At 43.3% G+C, this 21,768-nt stretch overlaps 1 protein-coding gene across 2 annotated transcripts in view; it reads left to right on the top strand.

Moving 5' to 3' along the window:
- The first annotated feature begins 2,362 nt into the window (after nt 1–2,362).
- Nucleotides 2,363–21,768, top strand: part of DCDC2 (doublecortin domain containing 2) — a 136,890-nt gene continuing 117,484 nt past the window's right edge. For both annotated transcript variants that reach the window (XM_075270941.1, XM_075270940.1), the window contains exons 1-2: nt 2,363–2,964; nt 17,435–17,486. In XM_075270941.1, the coding sequence (XP_075127042.1) occupies nt 2,651–2,964; nt 17,435–17,486 (366 nt within the window). In that variant the 5' untranslated portion in view covers nt 2,363–2,650. The remainder of the gene's footprint in view (nt 2,965–17,434; nt 17,487–21,768) is intronic.

Raw genomic sequence — 21,768 nt, 5'->3', positions numbered from 1 at the left:
CTCCTACTGGTTCGTTTGGTCTCCTGGGTCTCTTCCGGTGTTGTGCTGAGGCTGCTTATCCAGAGGTGGATTTCAGCACAGGATTTCACAGAAAGGAAAAAAATAATTGAAAAGTACTGTATATTACAAAATGTATTAATGACACAAATGCAGCTAGAAAACTAAAAGTTCTTTGAAAGTTAAATTACTCTATAAGGCTATGGCTCCATGTAGCAAAATGCAGCAAAAAAAATGCTGCGGAAAAACAATGGAAGAAACACATTACAGTTTTTTCTGCAGTGTTTTCACAGAAAGTCCAGAGTTTTTCTCGGCGGACTTTGTGTTCCTATTATACCTATGTGGAAAATGCCACAAGTATAATTGACATGATACGATTTTCAAAAATGCAGGTATTTTTAAAACACAGCTGTTCCACAGCAGATTTTTTCTGTGTGGATGAGATTATTCCATCCACTTTTCAAAGACTGTAAGGGTAAATTCACACAGGGTTTTTTGGTCAGGATTTTGAGGCCGTATCCGCCTCAAAATCCTGACCAAAAAGACGGCTCCCATTGAAATCAACGGGAGCCGGTCAGTTCTTTTTTTCCAGGAGCCCTTTTGTTTGGCATCCACCTGAAGACACTCCCTCCTGACTAGGCCCATTGATTTGGGCCTAATCCGGACTGGGTGCGCAACTGGATGCTGGTGCACTGCATCGACATCCAGTCGCAGCTATCTGTATTTTGGACCAGAACCTGAGGCAGCCTCCGCTTCAGGTTCCGGTCCAAAAAACTCTGTGTGAACTTACCCTAAAATGCCAGGGTTTTTACTGTGTTATTTTCACCGAGGCCAAACCGCAGTGTTTATGTGACATGGAGCACCAGCCTGTGAATGAACTCTGGACACGACCAAGGTCATGTCTGAAGCCCACGTAGATTTTCAGCCAAAATACAGCTTTTTCGGAATGTGGAGTCCTGGCCTAAAGGGATTATCCAGTTTCTGTCTTAGGATAGGCCATCAATAATATATCAGTTGTACTAATACAGTGCGTCTCCCGGTATTGTTTACATGCTGGGAGCTGGATTGCTCACTCACTGTACAAACTGTAGCATTGGGTTTTGGTACTGCAGACCTGTGGAAAAAAATGCGGTGACAATGCATTGCAGTTTATTCCACAGCGCTTTTCAAAGAAAGTCCACAGAGGATACTTACTACAAACATGTAAATATATTTTTCCCATATGGTGAATGCCATAGCAAGGAAAAAACAAATGGACTAATCAAAGTTTATTCAACACTAGCATTTGCCCACGACTTTGTCCGCGTGTTGTTGATGGGGACAATCCACCTGGGCCTGCGTTTTGGCTGTAGTACATATCTGTATATGCGCGCGCACCCACCTCCCAGTCGCCCATCTTTACGCTCTCCCAAATCTCTCTCCAGTGTCACCCCCGTCACGCTCGTCCGCCCCCCAAAGTCCTCTCCCGTGGCCCCTGCCTTGCCTGGCCCCGGGATCCCCCTGGCCCACCCAAATCCCTGTTGTGTGCCCCCCTCCTCCTGCTGGATCTTGCTGCGGATTCTGCAGCTGATACGGAAGCCGCGCTTGAGACTCCGCACTGATTAGTCTCATTCATTTGGGCCTAATGAGTGGCGGAAAGCCACAAAGGCAAAATGATTTTCTATATCTACCACCGTAAGTCTGCCTTAAATTCCCCTTTACTTTCTGACATCTGAACAGGTTCTATCTACTTGTATGGAATGGACTGTATTACACTCCATCCACTCCAGTAGGTCCGCCTCAGCAAAAAAAACAGCAAATTTCGGTGCTGTGGTGTGCATGGGTTGCTTCAAAAGGGGCCCACTGAGGCTCTGTAGCCCAAAGGGGCTTTATATTATGTTTGGGCGCCTGTAAAGAGGGTGTCACAGCACATGGAGGCCAATAAAGGGATCTTATACCATATAGGGGTCAGGAAAGTGACTGCTAGGGACAGAACAGTTATACTGGGGCCGTGGGGAGGGGGGTGTCAAACGTTTAGTATGGCCATTGTACTAGACATACAGTGCACAGTCTCCTAATGAATTCTCTGACTGTAGATTGGCTAGTACTACAAATACCAGCAGTTAGTACCACTACTAATAACTTATATGACTAGTAATAGCACTGATACTCATATTACTGCTCTTGTTTGTATGCTCAGCCTCTCACAGTTATCAGAGCGGAGAGCGCAGCGCAATGTATGAGGGAATCCTCACCCTGTGGGGGCACGGGGCGGGGCGTAACAAGCTTTCATCACGTGGTCACTCTTGTGCGGTTACCATGGCGACCACGTGTAGCATCACGAAACCCCGAATTGTAGTAATGCAGCGGAGGGGGAGGTGAGGGCCGTGTGATGTGTGTGCTGGCTCCGGGGTGTAATGCGCTGACTGGGGCTGAGCACAGGAGGGCAGGTGTGGTCAGGAGGAGGAGGGCGCAGCAGGTGGCACTGGTCCGGTCAGCTGTGTGTGGCATCAGGGACTGCTGTACAATGGGCACAGGATTGTGATGCTATGCAGTGAGTCACTTCCATATGTGTGAGAGGTGTACACATAGCTAGAGCTCCTCGCCCTCATACACGGCCATACATTCATTGAAGAGGCACTCACTGGATCTAGCCCATCCTTCACCTGGAGTAATGCAGTCTACGCCAGTTGCAGCCAATGGTGGGCGCAGTTTAGCCCCCCTGGCCCAGCAGCCTGCAGTGAAGGCAGTGCACGTTTACAGGAATGGGGACCCTTTCTACCGCGGCCGCCGCATGCTGATCCATGAGAAGAGAGTGGGCACCTTTGATGTCTTCCTGAAGGATGTCACCGGCAAGGTGCAGGCGCCCTTTGGAGCCGTCAGGAACATTTACACTCCGAGGAGTGGACACAGGGTCACCTCTCTGGAGGACCTGCAGACGGGAGAGTGCTATGTGGCCGGAGGGAAGGAGACCTTTAAAAAGTTGGAGTAAGTATGAAGTGCCATAGGCTTCATGTTCTAGATCCAGTAGTGGCATGGCATGCAGGCTGGCACATAACAGGTCACTTACATTCAGCTTCAGCAAGTAAATGCACATCGTGTGAGACAGGATTTACCTGACTGGACTGTGGGAATGGCATGGTGCCCTAGTAATGTGGGAATGGCACCTTCTCCTGTCGGCATCACAGTAACTTCCTTTTATCTTACTATGTGTCTGTGCCAGGGCTCACCTTCTGATGTCCCTCCATAAGCCCTAGGTTTACTGTGCATGTTCATAGATCCTTCATAGGGTGATTGCAAAGGGGCCTAGTGACCAACATAATGTGTATGCATGGCATCTTATGCCAGGTACTATTATGTGGAAGTCATCTGCCCCTGCTTGATACATACAGTATGACGATGTCAGAGACATAAGAACATGTCCTAGAATACATACATTGGGGCATAACTTCTACTGTTGTCTTACAAGATGTGTCGTGTATATGTATAGCGTCACAAATCACTTATGGAATATGGCACAGCCATTGAGGTCTGCTGGGTTGGAGAGCTGTAGGTAGGGTTTCATGCACCCAGGGCAAAGTTTCTGTTTGATGCCGTAGCTCTGCGCCTACAGTACATTACATATCCAACTGCCTGTAACTCCGGGGCATGCTATATCAGTAAGACACTATCAGTATCTGGGATTTTTGTTGGAAGTAAAGAATGTTGTCTTAGATATTTGCCTAAGTTATCCCCAAAGAAATAAAAAAAATTAAGTGAGAGTGACTTGTACCCCACTGAACCCAGGGCACATGCCTTGTAGTCCCCTAGATGTGCAACTGCTATGTTCTGTGTTACATTATTCACTGCCAGCTGTTTGCATGGAAAATGCAATTGCTATGTATATGTATTTGGTTGCACAAATACCTGCAGCTTTATCATTGTTACATTGTATATTGGCAGTGATGAAATCAGTACCAATGTCCTGTGTGATACAACTACACAAGAGAGATTGTTTCTGAAGCTAGATTCACACCTGCGCTTGGGTTTCCATTCTTCGGGTCCGTTTGGGGACTTGTAAAACGTAAACCCAACCCACTTAATAAGCGGGTACCTTACAGACCCTATAGACTATAGTGGGGTACGCCGGGTTTCCGCCTGAAAAATACAGAGTGAAAAGGCCTGTTTGGGGGATGGAATACCGGAACAGAATCCAAGTGCAAGTGTGAACCCATCCTTAGTTAGCTAAGCTAACTTAGCTGAACCTAGCGTAACTGGTGGTTATGTGTCATAGATATTATTTATTTGTATATCATCTCAGGCTGGGTTCACATCTGTGCCAGACTCGGCCTCAGTGACCACAGACAATCTCCAGACGAAAAAGTGCCAAAAAACGACAGAAAAGTCTGAGTGTATATCCAACGGTTTCAGTTTATAAGAGCGAACACTTGACAGATCCCTTTACAGTCACCATTGGTGTCCGCGGTTTCAGGGGTCCATGTGTTTATTGTTCTGGTCCTCCGACTGTCCAGAAGAGCAGACATGACTTAAGTTCATGCCATCATTGTGCTATCTGTATTTCTAACACATAGCACACTAACCTATTCATTTTTTATGGTCCCATGCACACAACTGTGATTTTCATGGGTCTGTGTAGAAGACCTGAAATCAGGAGGCAAAACTCAGGTCCTTTATGTTGTCTAGGCTCCTTCATTCCGGTGCTTCCATATGTTTTCTGTTTAGTTTTTCACAGACCCGTAGACAAGGGCTGCTTTAACCATAGGGCCAACGATGCAGATGCATCGGGCGCCATGAGTGTGGGGGCCCCCTTAGTCACCCAATAATGAGTGGGACAGTCTCACATTTCAGGTGCTGTTCCAGGTGACAGGCAGAGATTTCAACTCTGTCTCTGTAGAGTTTGAATACAATAGTTGAATACAATAGTGGAAACACAGAGCTCCATTATGCAGCCTTCGTCTGATGGTGTCTGTGGCAGGGAAGTGCAATGAGCTCTGAGCCACAGACATCATTACAGAGTTTTCAGTTCTGTGGGAACGAGGTTCATTGAGTATTCTTTGATTTTTTGTGTTTTTTTGTAACATTGGTTGAGGGGGCATGGGTAATTAAATTATGGAGGGGCCACTTTCAAAACGTTTGTACAGGGCCCCTCATGCATTTAAACAGCCCTACCGTAGATGACACTGAGTTGTGTGCATGTAGCCTAAGGGCTAGTTCGCACAGGGCAAGAGGGGGCAGATTTTGGCTCGGAATCCACCTCAAAATCCCCCCCCCCCTCACAATAGAGGTCTATGTAGACTGCTAGCAATCCTTTTTCCACTAGCGGTTTGTTACCGCTCGCGGAAAAAAGAAGTGAGCTGCCTCCCATTCATTTGGGCCCACTCCGGAATGGGAAGCCGCGACTCTCAGGAGCCGCGACAGTCGCGGCAGGCCCATTTTGATCCTGATGCTGACACGCTTCCCGAGTGAAAATCAGGACTAAAATACGCGGTCAATAGCCCCGTGTGAACAAGCCCTAAAGGTTAGAAGGTCCAAATCCTCCTTTGTTGAAGATTTAGGTGCAGATACCATGACTAACTCCAGATAGATTTTCCAATTATTTAATGGCAGTGCCTTAGAATGTGGTAATTTATGCCCCATTCTTGTGTCCCATAAACATCTGCTTGGAGTATACATAATGGGGCAAATTAATTAAGACTGGCGTCCTGTGGGCCTATCTACGCCTATCAAGAACTAGTGTACCATTTCTGTATAACTTACACCAGAAAACTGGTATGAGCTATAATAAACATGTTGGGCTGAGCAGGGGTGAATCTAGCTTTACTGCTTCCTGAGGTAAAAATTAGGCACTGAAGCAACCTAATTCAGATCATTCACTAAGCCCCAGGGCATGTGTGTGATTCAGTGAAGCTGAGGATATATACCCAGCTTCAGTGCTCAGCTTAAGGAGGTTGTCCTTTTGCTTCTTTCAATTCCTGGAAAACCCTTTAAGAATAATGTTTCATAGTGCCCACAGTATATTGTCTGATAGTGGCCCCTTCACACAGTATAATATCTAATAGTGGCTTGTGCAGTTTCCGTTGCAAATTTTTTTAACTTTTGGGTTTGGCCAAATCCCAAACTTTTGGGGTTCACTATTCACAAGCTATAAAGCCTGGGGTCTCTTCAGATCCCACAGTATAAAGAATGAAGACTCAGGGGAGGTGATTAAGCATACAAATCTATGTTACTTATCTCTCCTGGGCTCTGGCATTTTTTGGTCCTCTTTAAATCTTAGAGATGTCATGAGTGAGACTAGAAACTGCTAAGGCCTGTGATCGGCCTTATGGGTCATGACACCGTCGTGTCCCATGTAACCGATGAGGCCCAATCACAGGCCAAAGTGGTCTCTATAGTGTTATTTATGACTACTCTGAGAGCGGAAGAGGACCGAAGACTGGCATCAGAGCCCAGGGAAGGTGAGTAAAACAGTTTGTTATGTTTAATCACCTTCCTTAGACCTCCGCTCATTAGACTCTGGGGTCTGAAGAGATCCTAGATTATAAGAATGGCAGGTCCGTTTCAGAGATTTTCTTTCTAATGAATTAGATAGCTGAACCTCAGGTCACAAATCTTGCAAGGTTTGCCCAACAAATACATTCAGTTCCATCTCCTCTTCTCACCTCCTGTAAAATGGCAGATGTGTTACATCTTTGGTGCAAAAAAATATTACATTTCTATGTGTGATAAGTCAATGTGAATGGATCATGTAAAGTTGGGTTCATACTGGTGTCGAACAGTCCCTTTTTCTGTCACATCATAGGAACAGAAAGACAAAATTAACCTTGGGCATAGATCCATCACATAAAGGACACCAACAGTGCCTGATAGAACCAATTGACTTATAGTAGGTTCTATTGGGTTTCCTAGTGTCCATTATTTTATCATAAAAATAAAAAAGCATACAGCAGTATCAGTCTGGTAAAAATCTCCATCTGATGCATGGGAAAGGGTTTCTACACCCGGTTCAACGACCATAGGAAAACATTTGTGTAGATTTCTGGTGGTGCAGCAGATTTTCTAAAGTAGCATGTTACTTCTCAGGCACGTTTGCTGCTGATCTGCTGCATGCTCACAGCTAATCCACAGCAGGTTATAACTCTTACAGAAATACACGTTAGTCTGGAGCCCCATGTAGTGGAAATGCTGCAATTGTAAAGTCACTGCAGAGTGGATGGGATTCTGGCTAATCCCATCACACGTTGCAGAAAACTACCTGCAGCAACATGCTACAATTTTAAAAGCTGACGCATTTTTGCATGTCAATTATACCTAGGGAAGCCCTACTGTTCTCTGTATACAACCCCTGGCAAAGATTATGGAATTACCAGTCTCTGAGGATGTTCCTTCAGTTGTTTAATTTTGTAGAAAAAAAGCAGATCACAGCCATGAAAAAAAAAACTAAAGGCATTTCATATGGCGACTTTCTGGCTTTAAGAGACACTAAAAGAAATCAAAAATAATTGTGGTAGCCAGTAACAGTTAGATTTTTAGAACAAGCACAGGGAATAAATTATGGAATCACTCAATTCTGAGGAAAAAATTATGGAGTCATGAAAAACAAACAAATAAAATAACACTCCAACACATCACTAGTACTTTGCTGCACCACCTCTGGCTTTTATAACTGCTTGCAGTCTCTGAGGCATTGACTGAGTGATAAACAGGACTCTTCATCAGTCTGGCTCCAGCCTTCTCTCATTGCTGTTACAACCAAAGTAAACATGAGACAAATGCAAAAATGTATATGAAAAATATTTATTGATAACCAAATAATTAAAAAGTCACAGGGAGACATACAAAAATAACTCACTAAAAATAGTGAGCAGACACATAAATCAACCCACTCAGCAAAGTGCAGTGCAGCTCCTAGTCATAGGTATATACTAGAGTCTCTGAGACAAAGCATGTGCATATAACACTCCAGTTAAATAGCAACATCATCTATCAAAAATGACATTCCCAGAGACATGGTGAAATAGTGAGCAATGGAGTCCACTGCACAGCGCCGATGGGAGTAAACGCCTGAACGCCTGCCGCGCGTTTCGCCTACGATGGCTTCATCGGGAGGCCATCCTAGGCGAAACACCTAGAAAACATTGTTCTAAGACTATAAAGCCAGTCATATGTGTAATAGAATTTTTTTTTTCATCCTAATATGGATATTTATGAATAAAATGAATGCAGTTATAACAATAAGGCACAGTACCTACACAGCCTGCTTGGTGCAACACTAATGCATTGATTTAGATTTTTCATGTACAGTGTTGCTTGAAAGTTTGTGAACCCTTCAGAATTTTCTCTGTTTCTGTATACATTTGACCTAAAACTACATCATATTTTTATACAAGTCTGAAAGTTAAAGGGAACCAAATCAAACAAATGAGTGAAAAATATTATACTTGTTCATTTTTATAGAACATATCTGTGAGCTGCAAAACCATGTGAACCCTTAAAGGGATTCTATCTCTCAGACACAAATTTTTCTAGGTACCACATCGGAATAGCCTTAAGAAAGGCTATTCTTCTCCTACCTTTCGTCGTTTTCTCTGCGCCGCTGTTTGCCTACAATCCAGGTTCTTGTCGGTATGCAAATTAGCTCTCTGGCAGCACTGGGGGCGGGCCCTAGCACTCAAACAGCACTGGGGGCTTCCCCAATGCTATGAGAGAACTCTCTCCAGCGCCGCCTCCATCTTCGTCATGAGTGCCCTCTTCTTCTTCCGGTGGTGGCTTGTAACTTTTAGGCCTTGGAGCTTAGGCAGAGCAGACTGCGCATGCCCACAGGCCACGAGAAAATGGCCGCTTGCACAGTATTGAGGGATCTATCAAATCTGATCTTCACAGCACACTTTATGGAAGTGTATCATGAACAAAGGAGTTTTCTGATGACCTCAGAAGAAGAGTTTACATTCCATCTGTCGACAGTCAGACATATTATTTGCAAATGGAGGAAATTAAGAACTATTATATGCAGAATGCTCGACCAACAAAGATCATGCCAAGAGCAAGGTATATGTTAGGTAGTTCTCAAGGGAAACTGCGGTAACCTTTAAGCAACTAAAGGCCTTTCTCGCATTAGTTAATGTTAAAGGGAGTCTGCCAGCAGTAAATTGGTTCTAAACCTAATACCAGTATCTTGTATAGGTATACAGTTTCCAAATATGACTCTGTTATGCTAGGTTTACACCTCCGTTCGGGTTTCTGTTCTTCATTTCCTTAAGGCTAAGGGCCTAAGTAGTATCCCGCAGCAAAAAAGTGATGCGGGAAAAACTACGGTGGCAATACATCGCGTTTTTTTCACGCAACGCTTCAGTAAGTCTGCAGAGGTAACATTTCTGCTTTCATTATACCTGTATGGAAACTGCTGGTGTTTCCTTAGGTATAATTGACATGATGTGATTTCCAAAACTGCGATGGTTATGGATATCGCAGCCTGTCCACTGCGCGTATTTTTCTGCAAAGTGGGGATGAGATTCACCACAATCCCATCCACTTTGCTGTGACTGTAAAATGCCGCTTTTTTTCTGAGACATTTCTGCCGCAGGCAAACCACAGCATTTAAGCCACATGGGGCCAAGGGGTATAAAGTGGTTCCCGCAGAAACCCGCAAATCCCTTAGTCTATAATGGGTTCCGCTGGGTTTCCGCCTGAAAAATGCAAACAAGACTTTTCTCTCTGCATTTTTCAAGCAGAATAGGGGAAGTAATACCTGAACAGTCATTGATCACAGATGTGAACCTAGCCTTATTCAGCTTCAGAGATCCAATTTTTTCTTAGTTTAATTTTATATGCAAATGATGGGAAATGTGTTTTTAGGGTGTACCTTGGGCAGCTTGTCTGAGCTTTAGTCTCTGCTCTAGAATCCCAACAAAGGAATATTTGGAAATGGTAGAAACGCCAATTTCTCATACTGTGATAAGGTTTCTAACAAATTACTGATCAAAGATTCCCTCTAATGTTTATGCCTCTACAATGCATAACAAGAAATACATGTTCGAGAAATAAATGTCAAATAGTTTACACTCATTTGTTTTATTTAGTACTCTCTTTCTAAGGACTTATACTGTATGATGTAGTATTACAAATTTATGTAGATATAGAGAAAATTCTGAAGTGTTCGGAAACTTTCAAGCTCCAATGCATTTGTGACTTCTCTCTTTCTGATTATGTTTCCTTGATATCTGAAAGTAATTTTTGTTGCTGCTTTTTCATTGTACGTGATTCCCATATACTATAGTACTGTTGTCTTACTGTACTAGAATAGAGTTAGGCAGCTGCATATGTGATAATATCAGGTAAAAAGCCCATATTCCAGTTTTAAATCCCATGTCGCTCCAGTACACATAGTCCAGTGTTCCTTTGCTAGTGTGTGTTTACTATCAAAACGATTATCACATACTGATACATGGCCAATCATTGACAGCAGCAGTCATATGATGTACATAGCCATTGTGGATAGTGACTGGTTGGTGCAGTCACTTGTTGTGTAGCACACCATTATCTCAGCAAGGTAAACAGTTCAGTGTGGACCTACTGAGCTGGTAACTTCAAAGTTTATCCAGGCTTAATGTTTTTTTATGGCTTATCCTCAGGATAGGCCATAAATACCTGATCAGTAGGGGGCCAGAAGCAGAAAGCTCCATCTGCTTTATAGTGGCCAGGAACCTTCACTGCTGCTCAGCTCCTACTGACTGCAATTGGAGGTGAGCTGCAGTGATGGCGCCCGGCTATGATACAACGGATGGCGTTTTCTGGCCTTGTATTATGTACATATTAAAGGAGCTCTATCATTGGGAAAAGTCATTTTTCACTTATCACATACTTGCATAGTCTTTGGAAAGTCTATTCCACACCTACCTTTAGTATGTAAATTCCTGTGTGTGCAAACAGGAAGCTGAGTCATCATCAGCAGCAGCCTGTGCTGTATACACCCATAGGAAACCATAGCAAAGAGGGTGCATGATGCATCGTGCACCCAGTCTAATTAGCATATGAATAAGATAAGATAATCCTTTAATAGTCCCACAATGGGGAAATTTCAGTGATACAGTTTCATGGATGGTACAGTAGTATATAACAAGAGAGAAACACATACAAGCTCATGGCAGATAGAGAAATCCTAGGAATCATAGTACCTAAAAAGAAAGAAACACAGACACACTGCAGGATCATTTAGTTCTCTGTGTGAAGTGATGTTAATAATACAGCCCGACCGTGGTTGGAGGACATGAGGAGGGGGGTCACAGCATGTAGATATAACACGCAAAAAACGTTTTGTTTTTTTCAGAGGTGGCGGACATATGCAGCTATCATGATAACATGTGGCAGTTCCTTTGGTAGGTGGTGAGATCTCATGCTCACAGCTGATAGTTCGGTATCTTGCATCAGCGCTATTGTCCATTAACCACAAAAAAATGCCCCAAATATCCTTCATCACAAGCCCTCCTCTTCCTTTCTTCTTACCACTGTGTTCTACTGCCCAGAGAGGTCTGAAGCCATCCAGGTAGACAGGGTGCTGCTCTCTTGCCAAGCTTCCATAACTCCTGGGGGTAGGTGGGTGATGGTTGGTTCCCAGGCTGTAACAGAGTCCCACGTGTCCACAGTAATAGAAAGAAATACCAGTCAGCTGTAGGCATCTTCACACATCAGCACTAGACTCCAAAAATCATCTCCTTGAAAAGAAGAAGTCCACACTTCCATGTAGGTTTCTCCTCCATGCCACATGGTGTCCATGCTGTCCTTAGCTCCTGGGGGGATGGTAACAGGCACATGTGCACAGGAAAAACTCCAGGTCTTGAGTTATTGTCCATTCTTAACAATAGAAACAAAAGGAACAAAATACTCCACAGGATCTTCCATTATTGCTAATTCATAGTGCTAGTTTGCTTGGTTACAGGATTCTTGAAGATACAGAGAAAAAGAGTGAAAAAGGAAAGATAAAGGTTGCTCCCAACTTGGAGCACTGTATCAGGCAGCCACACACAAGGCGGCGACTTATTCAAGAATCGCTAAGGCAATTTACATACTAAAGGAAGGTGTGGGATAGCATTTCTAAAGCCAATGCAAGGATGTGTTTAGTTAAAAATTACTTTTCCCAATGATAGAGCTCCTTTAAGTGTCAGAATCTGCTTCATACAGCTGATTGATCCGGGGGTCAAGTGTTGCCCCACCCCTACCAATCAGATATTTAAATTTAAAAAAATTAAGCCCGGACAACCCCTTTAACCCCATAACATTCATATTGAAATTGCAAAAATACTCCCAAAATAGTCCCTTTTTATTGCAGATTTTGAATTTATGGCTGAAATAAATATTACTGACACATAACTGGCGTATTTGTGTTTTAACCCTTTAGCGGTCTAACATTATAGCCTTAAACCAGTAACATTTTATGCTTTCAGCATTTATAACTTTTTACTTCTTATTTTATTTTGCAGGTACATAAGACTTTTTTGATAAGATAAGATAATCCTTTAATAGTCCCACAGTGGGGAAATTTCAGCATGTTACAGCAGCATAGTAATACAGATACAGGATAATACACAGTAATATCATACAGACGTAGACACACATATGCTGAGAAGATAAGATATACTAGGAGTCCATAGCAGCTAAGGAACGGAAGAGAAAGAAGGAAGACTTCATAATCATCGTCATAATCATTAGTTCTCTGTGTGGAGTGATCTTCGCTTGGTTTGATGTAGGTTATACAGCCTGGTCGCGGTTGGAAGGAAGGACCTGCGATAGCGCTCCTTCTGACACTTGGGGTGAAGCAGACGGTCACTTCAGTTTTTATTACTTTTTGAAAAGTGGGATGATCAGAAAATATCAATTCTGACATTGAAATTTTAAGGTTTATGGCACTTATCATGTAGAAAAATAAACATGCTAATTTTATTTTAGGGGTTTTTACACAAGGGGTGATATCAGGGCTCATTCACATCTGCGCCCGGTCTCCGTTCTGCAGGTTTCCGTTTCCTGCACAAAACTGAGGCAGGAGACGGAAACCTGCAGGACTCTTTCTCATCCATTCATTTGAATGGGTTTGAAAGCTGTCCGGCCGTGAGCGGCGGTGAGCGTTTTATGCTCTCTGCCGCAAAACCGTTTTTTAAAATCCGGACACAGATTTGGACATGCAGTACTCTGTGTCCGGTTTAAAAAAAACGGTTTTGCAGTGGAGAGCATAAAACGCTGACCGGTGTTCATGGCCGGACCCGGTCTGTGGTTTCCGTCTTCTTGCATGCAGAAGACGGAAATCACAGAACGGAGACCCGAACGCAGGTGTGAACCTAGCGTCAGTTGTATTTTTTATGTTTTTTTTTCATGGAGAGAGAAGTATATTTTTTCTGTTTTGCTCTGTAAAATCACATAGCTGCTGTGGTTAGCATTGATATTAAATGGAAAGTACCGTATTTTTCGCCCTTTGCATATCTGCATAGCTGCTGAGTCACCTGTGATTGTGGCCTTGCAGCTGTTGCAAAACTACAACTCTCATATATGAAATATCTTACCACATTTTGTTGCTTCAAATTTTTTTTCCCTATTTTCTACTCTAAAACCTAGGTGGGTCTTATGGTCCGATGCGTCTTAGGGTCGGTTCACATTAGCGTTTGGCTTCTGTCCGGAAGGAATCTGCGTGAGGACCCCCCCCCCACTTCCCCCGAACAGAATACCAACGCAACTGCAAGCGCTGTGCAGTTAAGCACAGAAATCCCATTATAGTCTATGGAGTCCGTCTGCTTAACTGCACAGTGCTGGCAGTTGTGTTGGTATTCTGTTCAGGGGTAGTCCTCATGCGGACTCCTTCCGGACGGAAGCCAAACGCTAATGTGAACCGGACATAATGGTCTGAAAAATATGGTATGCTTCTAACCGATCTATGGAATCCTTTCCCCTAGGGCAGTGATGGTGAACCTTTCTGAGACCGAGTGCCCAAACTGTAACCCAAAATCCAATAAATTACCACGGAGTGCCAACATGGCAATTTAACCTTAAAACTCTTTGGATAGTGGCCCCCACACACAGTACAATCTGCCCCGCAGTGGCCCCCACACACACTACAATCTGCCCTGCAGTGGCCCCCACAGACAGTGCAATCTGCCCTGCAGTGGCCCCCACACACACTGTACAATCTGTCCCACAGTGGCCCCCCCAAAGGATTATACCTGTATACTCCAAAGTAGCCCCCTCCCCACACAGCATGAAATGGTCCACAGTAGCCCCCTCCCCACACAGCATGAAGTGGTCCACAGTAGCCCCCTCCCCACAAAGCATGAAGTGGTCCACAGTAGCCCCCTCCCCACACAGCATGAAGTGGTCCACAGTAGCCCCCTCCCAACACAGCATGAGATGGTCCTCAGTAGCCCCCTGCCCACACAGCATGAAATGGTCCACAGTAGTTCCCCCTCCCCAAACAGCACAAAATGGTCCACAGTAGCCCCCTCCCCACACAGCATGAAGTGGTCCACAATAGTTCCCCCTCCCCAAACAGCACGAAATGGTCCACAGTAGCCCCTTCCCTTTCCCAGACAGTACACATACACAAATATACTTACCTGAAGGGCCGCCGGGCGTCCTCTCCCTCCTATTCACTGCGGGCGCAGAGGTCACACTCTGTATAGTCAATGTAGGCCGTGCGTACCGCGCGGCCTACACTGACAGCTTTCAGCTGGATGTGCATTTGCACTGAAAGCAGCGATCGCTCACTAACGGGGAATCCTGTGTCCTCTCTGGCACCTGTGTCATAGGTTCGCCATCACTGCCCTAGGGTTATCCAAAGTTACAGATGAATAATGAAACCATTTTCTCCTCTACCTGCACTGCTTGCTGCTCGAGTTCTCCTGCACACTGATTAAAGTAAAAGTGCGAGTATATGCACCTTCAATTTAACCAGTGATATTTCTATGTGGGCTACAGACATGATCGGGTTCTGGCTTTAAAACAAGACCAAGATCACAGCTCTTCACCCAGATCACAGCTCTAGCCCCTGCAGTCCCAGAGTTTAATGTTACTGTGTCAATGAACATGTTCTATTCAGTAATGCAATTTGCTCAAGCCCTGAGTCCTGCTCGTTCAAAACTGTAGGGGGTGTAATGATAAAAAGTATGAAATTTAGAGATTATACAATGTGATTTTAACACTCTGTCTTCACAACCATGTATTTATTACATCTAATGTGAACCTTGGAAATAGTCTTCATGAAAAATTTCCTGTTGGCTGGTGCTTACAGGCTGTATGCAAACCTATATGTTTCCAAGGTAACAGACAAAAAAGCACTGTGTAGTCTGACCCTAAAGTTTCCTTCCCTTACATCTGTCCCCTACTTAATGTTAGGTAACAGAATGTTTAGCATATTACAAATAAGTAGCGGACAGATGATAGGACTATGACCTATGAAATATACAGGTTTGTTTGTTGTTTGCTATTATGGAGAAACATAGGTTTGCATAGAAGCTGATGACACAAATTGTTATGTGATTTTTAGGTCTGTTTGCAAAGTTACTCTTTTTATTTCATATACATTAAACACATTTTATCATTAGAATCCCTTTTTTCAGGCCTACCATGTCATAATAGCATAAAGAAAGGCTATTTTTCCCCTACCTTTAGAAGTCTTCTCTGCGCCGCCATTCCAGTGAAATGAGTCTCCAAACAGCACTGGGGGCTGTCCCGCTGCGCTCAAACAGTACTCGGGGTGTCCTCTGTGCTGCCTGCAGACTCTACAGCGACACTGTCCATCTTCTTGAGACACGCTTCTTCTCCATGTTTTCAACCAAAAGCGCTGACTGCGCATGTGTGGCGGCCATTTTCCTGTGGCCGAACGGTCAATCACGTAAGAGGCCACAGGAAAATGGCCATTGCACATGCACAGTCGGCGCTTTCGGTTTCAGGTCCTTGGGCACCTGCATTTTATATACCGCTAGAGAGCTGACAGTGTGCTGAATTCATCGCTGGGCAGTAAGGAATGCTCTCTCTGACAGTACAGCGCTATGGATTCTACTGTCAGGAGGGGTGTTCCTCACAGACTGTCAGAAACGCCCTTCTGACACTAAAGAGCTATGGTAACGGCGCCAATAGCTCTTCACCAGGGACACATAATGGGAAAGCCGATAGTGCACTGAAATCTGTTGACTTTCTAGCAGTATATAAAATGGCAGGTGCTCAAGGACCTGAAAGGTTCTCTTTAATGAAGCATTAGCTTCTGTGACCCTTTATATGTGAGGAATATAAATCTACATAATCTAAGGCTAGCGTAGATATGATTTATAATTTATACAATTTTCTAATGTAAACCATATTGAATTTGTCAGGCTGTGGGAGGGCACCCCTCAAAAAAAAATATAACACATCTGTTTTCACTACCACTAGCCACGTGAACGCGCTATACCATTATGGAACAGAGCATTAAGTATACACTCAGAGAGACTTAATAGTATGGTGCACAATGCATACCTCCCAACTTTTGAAGAACAGAAAGAGGGATAAAATGTGTGGCAAATTTTGCCCCGCCCACTTTTATGTTGATGCCGCCCATTCTCATCCATATTTCATGTGTCCCCACACAGTATAATCCTCCTACAGTCACGCGTACATTATATGTCCCCACTTTATAATGTTCCCTTTCAACTGCTCCACAGTATTAAGTCCCTCTCCTGGTGCCCCAGTTTAAACTGAGGGAAACTAGAGGGGACATGAAACTGGGGCAGCTGGAGGGGGACATTAAACTGGGGGCAACTAGAGGCAGACAGGTCCCCCTCCAGCCACTCCCACGGTTTAATGTCCCCCCATTTTAAGTGTGCCCTTTCATCTGCTCCCAGTTTCATGTCCTCCCTTCCATCTCTGGCCCCAGTATAATGTTCCCCTTCCATCTGTATACATACACACAGACACACACTTCTCTCTCTCTCTCTCCACCCTGCATCTCACATCCCCCTCCTCTCTCAGTACCTTAGACTACACATATCTCCATCTCTTGACTGCACGGGACACTGACACGCCCACCTAGTCACATGACCGTGTGATGTCACACGGGTACTTGTACAGTAGTGAAGATTGTTAAGTAAAACAATTCAGGGACAGACCGGGACATGCAGGGAGCTGCGCAGGACCGTGGGACTGGAGCTTAAAATGGGGACTGTACCCCTAAATTCAGGACAGTTGGGAGCTATGCAATGGGAACTGGTTAATTAAGGCTATATCCTCATGAGACATAGCGGTAGCCCCTGGTATAGTCACTAGTGGCTAACCCACTGTGTTGTACTATACTTATATTAAAACCAATCCTGCAACCTGCAGCATATCAGAACTGTCCTCTGAACTTTGGCTACAGAGTTTTGGCTGTAAATGACATATATATTATCTTGTATATATAATCATAAGATGATACTTTACATTAAGGCAATACTTTCTTCTTATTTTTCAGCTACTTACATATTGGAGAGAACAAGAAAAAGCCAGTAGACCCACTGAGCCAGGTAATGACATATTAGTCCTTTTTCTCATTATGTCTATGTTAAACAAATATGAATGAGTGCGTGTATTTTATACTTTGGTTGAACAACTGATGTGTTGTCTAGCAAAATATGCAGAGGAAGCCATCTGCTTTAATAAGACTATGTAACCAACTTGACCTGACATTCATTTAGAGAGTATAGGGGGTAGAGGTCCTAAGACTAGATGTACATGAACAAGATGCAAAATGGGTCTGAAAAACTCGCACCTGAGGGGCAGCCGTATATTTTAGTGTATCAAGAGTTTTGTGAAAATAATCAAAATAGGACATGACCTATATTAATAACGGTCATGAGAATAGCTCCTATTCACTGAATAGCCCCAATTCAACTTTTTTTGTTGCAGATTTTTTTGCAGTTTTCTGAGCCAAAGTCAAGAATAGCTACAAAAGTAATGGGAAATATATAGGAAGCTTCTTATACTTCTATCTTCTACTCATTCCACTCCTGATTTTGGCTCAAAAAACAACAACAAAATTTTAGGGGCAACATGGTGGCTCAGTGGTTAGCACTAGAGATCAGCGAACGGCGTTTGATCGAATTGGTATTCGATCAAATATCAGGCTGTTCGAGGTATTCGATTCCAATCGAATACCACGTGGCAAACGCACTAAAAATTTGTATCCCCTCCCACCTTCTCTGGCACTTTTTTTTACGCCAATAACTGTGCAGGGGAGGTGGGATAGGAGGTAGGAAAACGCAGGCAGGTGACCTCCACTTTATACGAATAGTGGATTTCAGATTCGATTCATATGAGACTGTGAACTAGACAGGGATAGATGTACTGGCAGGGTTAGATAGGAATTAGCTTTATATAGGTAGGAATCTTACTCAAACAGCTCTTTGGGGCTCTATATACCTTCCTTGCCAGCCCGAGATAGATGCAAGAGTACGGTCAATGCATTCCTATGAGAAAAAGTCAGTTCTCGCATACCGCAAGCTGCCAGCGATCCTGACTAGCATATGGTACACTGCTGCGATATGTTTGCATTGAACTTACTCTCGTATTTACAGTAGCTCGGGCTGGCAAGGTCTCATCACTTTCAACCTTCACCTGCCAGCACATCTCGTGGCAGCCCATTATATGCTAGTTGGGATCCCTGGCAGCTTGCGTTTATGCGGGAGCTGACTTTTTCTCATAGGAATGCATTGACCAGCGTTGATTGGCCAAATGCCATACAGTGTACAGTATTCGGCCAATCAACGCTGGTTCTGCCAGAGGAGGCAGAGTCTAAGATCGGTCCACAGCAGTCTCCATTGTGGTCCGATCTCAAATGTAGCAGAGTTCAGCGCACATCCAGCTCTGCTACATCTCAGATGTTGCAGGGTTCAGCGCACATCCAGCTCTGCTACATCTCAGATGTTGCAGGGTTCAGCGCACAGCCAGTTCTGCTACATCTCAGATGTAGCAGAGCTGTGGGCTGAACTCTGCTACATCTGCTAGAGAGGTAAAGGTGATTAGAGATATCATACATGGGGTGTGTGTAGAGAGAGAGAGAAAGAGATAAAAGGATAAAACCACACAATGAGCAGGTGGAAGAAATGAGATCATAAAATCAGTACTGGAGGGATCTCAGACAACCTTCAGCATCATGTCATGAAGATTGTAGCCTCATAATCAAACGGAACATACCCAATAGATAGTGAAAAAAGAACAACAGTATCTGGCATGTTAAAATCCATCAACCCAGTCCTTACATTATACAATTTGTGCCTTTTATGGAGAATGTGGTCCAATACACATTATATGGTCAGGCGATCCAATGGGTTTGGCCAACATTAGTGTAATGTGTATGGAGTCATTGCAGTCCTGTGAAACTCTCTTAAAGTAACACATTCTCCCTGTAGAGACTTAAAGTGTAACTCTCATTTTTTTTTTTGTTACTGTGTCAGGGGGTGATAGGTGAACGTTTTTGTAATATACTTAATTAACCTCTCTATCTTACTTTCAATAGAAAACAAAATGGTAAAGTTTCCACTAACAATGTTCTAACCATTGCCAGGGAGAGTCTGTCCAGTACATTGTACTTATTGCATTATGTAAATTTGTAGCATTTGTCAAAGGGGTGGATGATCATTTCAAATTTCATTTAATAATTGTAATATACTTAGTAAATCTATATAATTCCTCTAAATCGAAAACAGACTCGCGCATAACCCTCTAACTGAGCTGTTACTAGGGAAAGCTGTACACATTTGTATCATCAGTGTGTTAAGCTGTAGAATTTGCCAAAGGGTGAATGGTCACTGACCCAGTTTCACACAGCCAAAAAATGATTCTGGTATCATGTGAAGTCTGAGATTCTCTGCTTTCACATGCTGCCAAGATTGCAGTTCTAGCCATAATAAAAAGGGGATACCACTAGTTAAAAAGACAATTTGGAATGTGATTTTATATACAGCAGGAGCCGCTGCATATAGAGCTCAAGTTCCCGACTGTGTAATTAGTGATATTGTCAGTCTAAGAATTAGAGAGTCTCAGCTTTCATGTGATACCAAAACCATTTTTCTAGGTTACATGAAATCGGAAATTTGAAGTGACCATTCCCCCTTTTGCAGATGTTATCGCTCTACTCACTGTTAATACGAATGTGTATGGATTTCCTTGGTAATAGCTCAGTTAGAGGGTTACTAGGGAGAATTTTATTGCCTATTTTCTATTAAATGGAAGTTAGATATAGGTTAATTTTGTTACAGAAATGTTCACCAAACAATCCATACAATTGCAAAAAAAACAAAAAAACAAAATTGGAAGTTTCACTTCAAAATAATAAAAAAAATGCATACTCACCTTCCTGATCAAATAGGGTTCCAGCGGCGAGTCTCTGATTGATTCCCAGTACAGGTCAGCCAATCGGTGGCTGAGCGAATGGAGCATCATTTCTCAACCACTGATTGGTTGTATTGCTCACATGCGGGCTGAAGTTAGCGGAGACTGGGAGATCTAAATGAAAAATCTCTGGCCTAACAGAGAGGCGAAGCACCAACTAAATATCAATGTATAAATAACACAAAAAATTCTTTTGATTTTAAATCTAAATTTATTGTTACAAAAATGTTTTTAATTGTAAAAAATATTGGTATCAGGAAAACACAAACACATAAAAACATTTAAAAACACACAACAAGAGTGGAGGTCGCACTGGACTGAGCAGCTCCAGCAGGTGTATAATCTGCTAGTGGTGTAGGGGATGAGAACAGCCACAATAAATGTGTGTATAGAGAGGCCCAGTATTTTGTATATATAAATGTAAATAGGCTCCTATTGCCCACAATATCACAAGATCAGGGCACTTAATTGAAAAAATATATCTGTAGCATTGCAAAGATCATACCCATATCACCACTATATAGTAACAGCATATAAGGTAACAGAACCAATGTAAAGTTACACACACATGCCAGTATTACATAAGCCAACCTACATAGGACAAAATGTGAAGCATATACATAAATCACTGCTCATCAGCTGTGACCTCCACTCTGAGCCCCGACGGACCGTTTCGCCCCTGCTTCTTCAGGGGGCTACCAACAGAGAGGCGAGTATTCATATCCCCCCCTCTTTAGGGAAAAAATTACTTTAAACACCCCTTTATCACAAGATAACCAAAGATAACAATATATGCCTGAAGACAAAATGCATGGTCAAACATGGCTGAACAGAAGATCAAAACCCACAAGAAAAAAATAGAGAATTGCTAGCGTCTACACATTCATATAGGAAAATACAAGCAATATCTAGTGCGTCTATCAGGTGTGGTGTGACTTTTTATTTACCTAGACCAGTGGTAGGGAACCTTTGGCTCTCCAGGTGTCGCAAAACTACAACTCCCAGCATGCATACTTGCTCTGCTGTTCTTGGAACTCCCATGGAAGTGAATGGAGCATGATGGGAGTTGTAGTTTCACAGCAGCTGGAGTGCCAAAGGTTCCCTACCCCTGACCTAGACAGACAGATTGGCAGAAGAAAGTTTGCAGGTGAGAACACTAATCCTTAAAGCAACAGGAGTGCGTACAGAGGTAACCAAGCAACTAGGTCTGTTGGGAAAGCTAGTATGCCAGCACGTGCCGCACACTAGGGTTATACAATCATTTCCTTTACATTAAAATTTCAAGAGAAAGTTGTGCTTTTACTCCAGTCCCTTTGTGTTATGGTTCTTCACCAGCTTTATGTAGAAAAGGGGCAAAATTCAGTCCTGATGCTTTGATATGGGACATTGGCAGCCGGGCTGTCTAATAATACAACA

The sequence above is a fragment of the Leptodactylus fuscus genome, chromosome 4 (assembly GCF_031893055.1).
Source record: "Leptodactylus fuscus isolate aLepFus1 chromosome 4, aLepFus1.hap2, whole genome shotgun sequence".
NCBI lineage: Eukaryota > Metazoa > Chordata > Amphibia > Anura > Leptodactylidae > Leptodactylus > Leptodactylus fuscus.
This window is presented reverse-complemented; position numbering and strand designations above follow the sequence as displayed.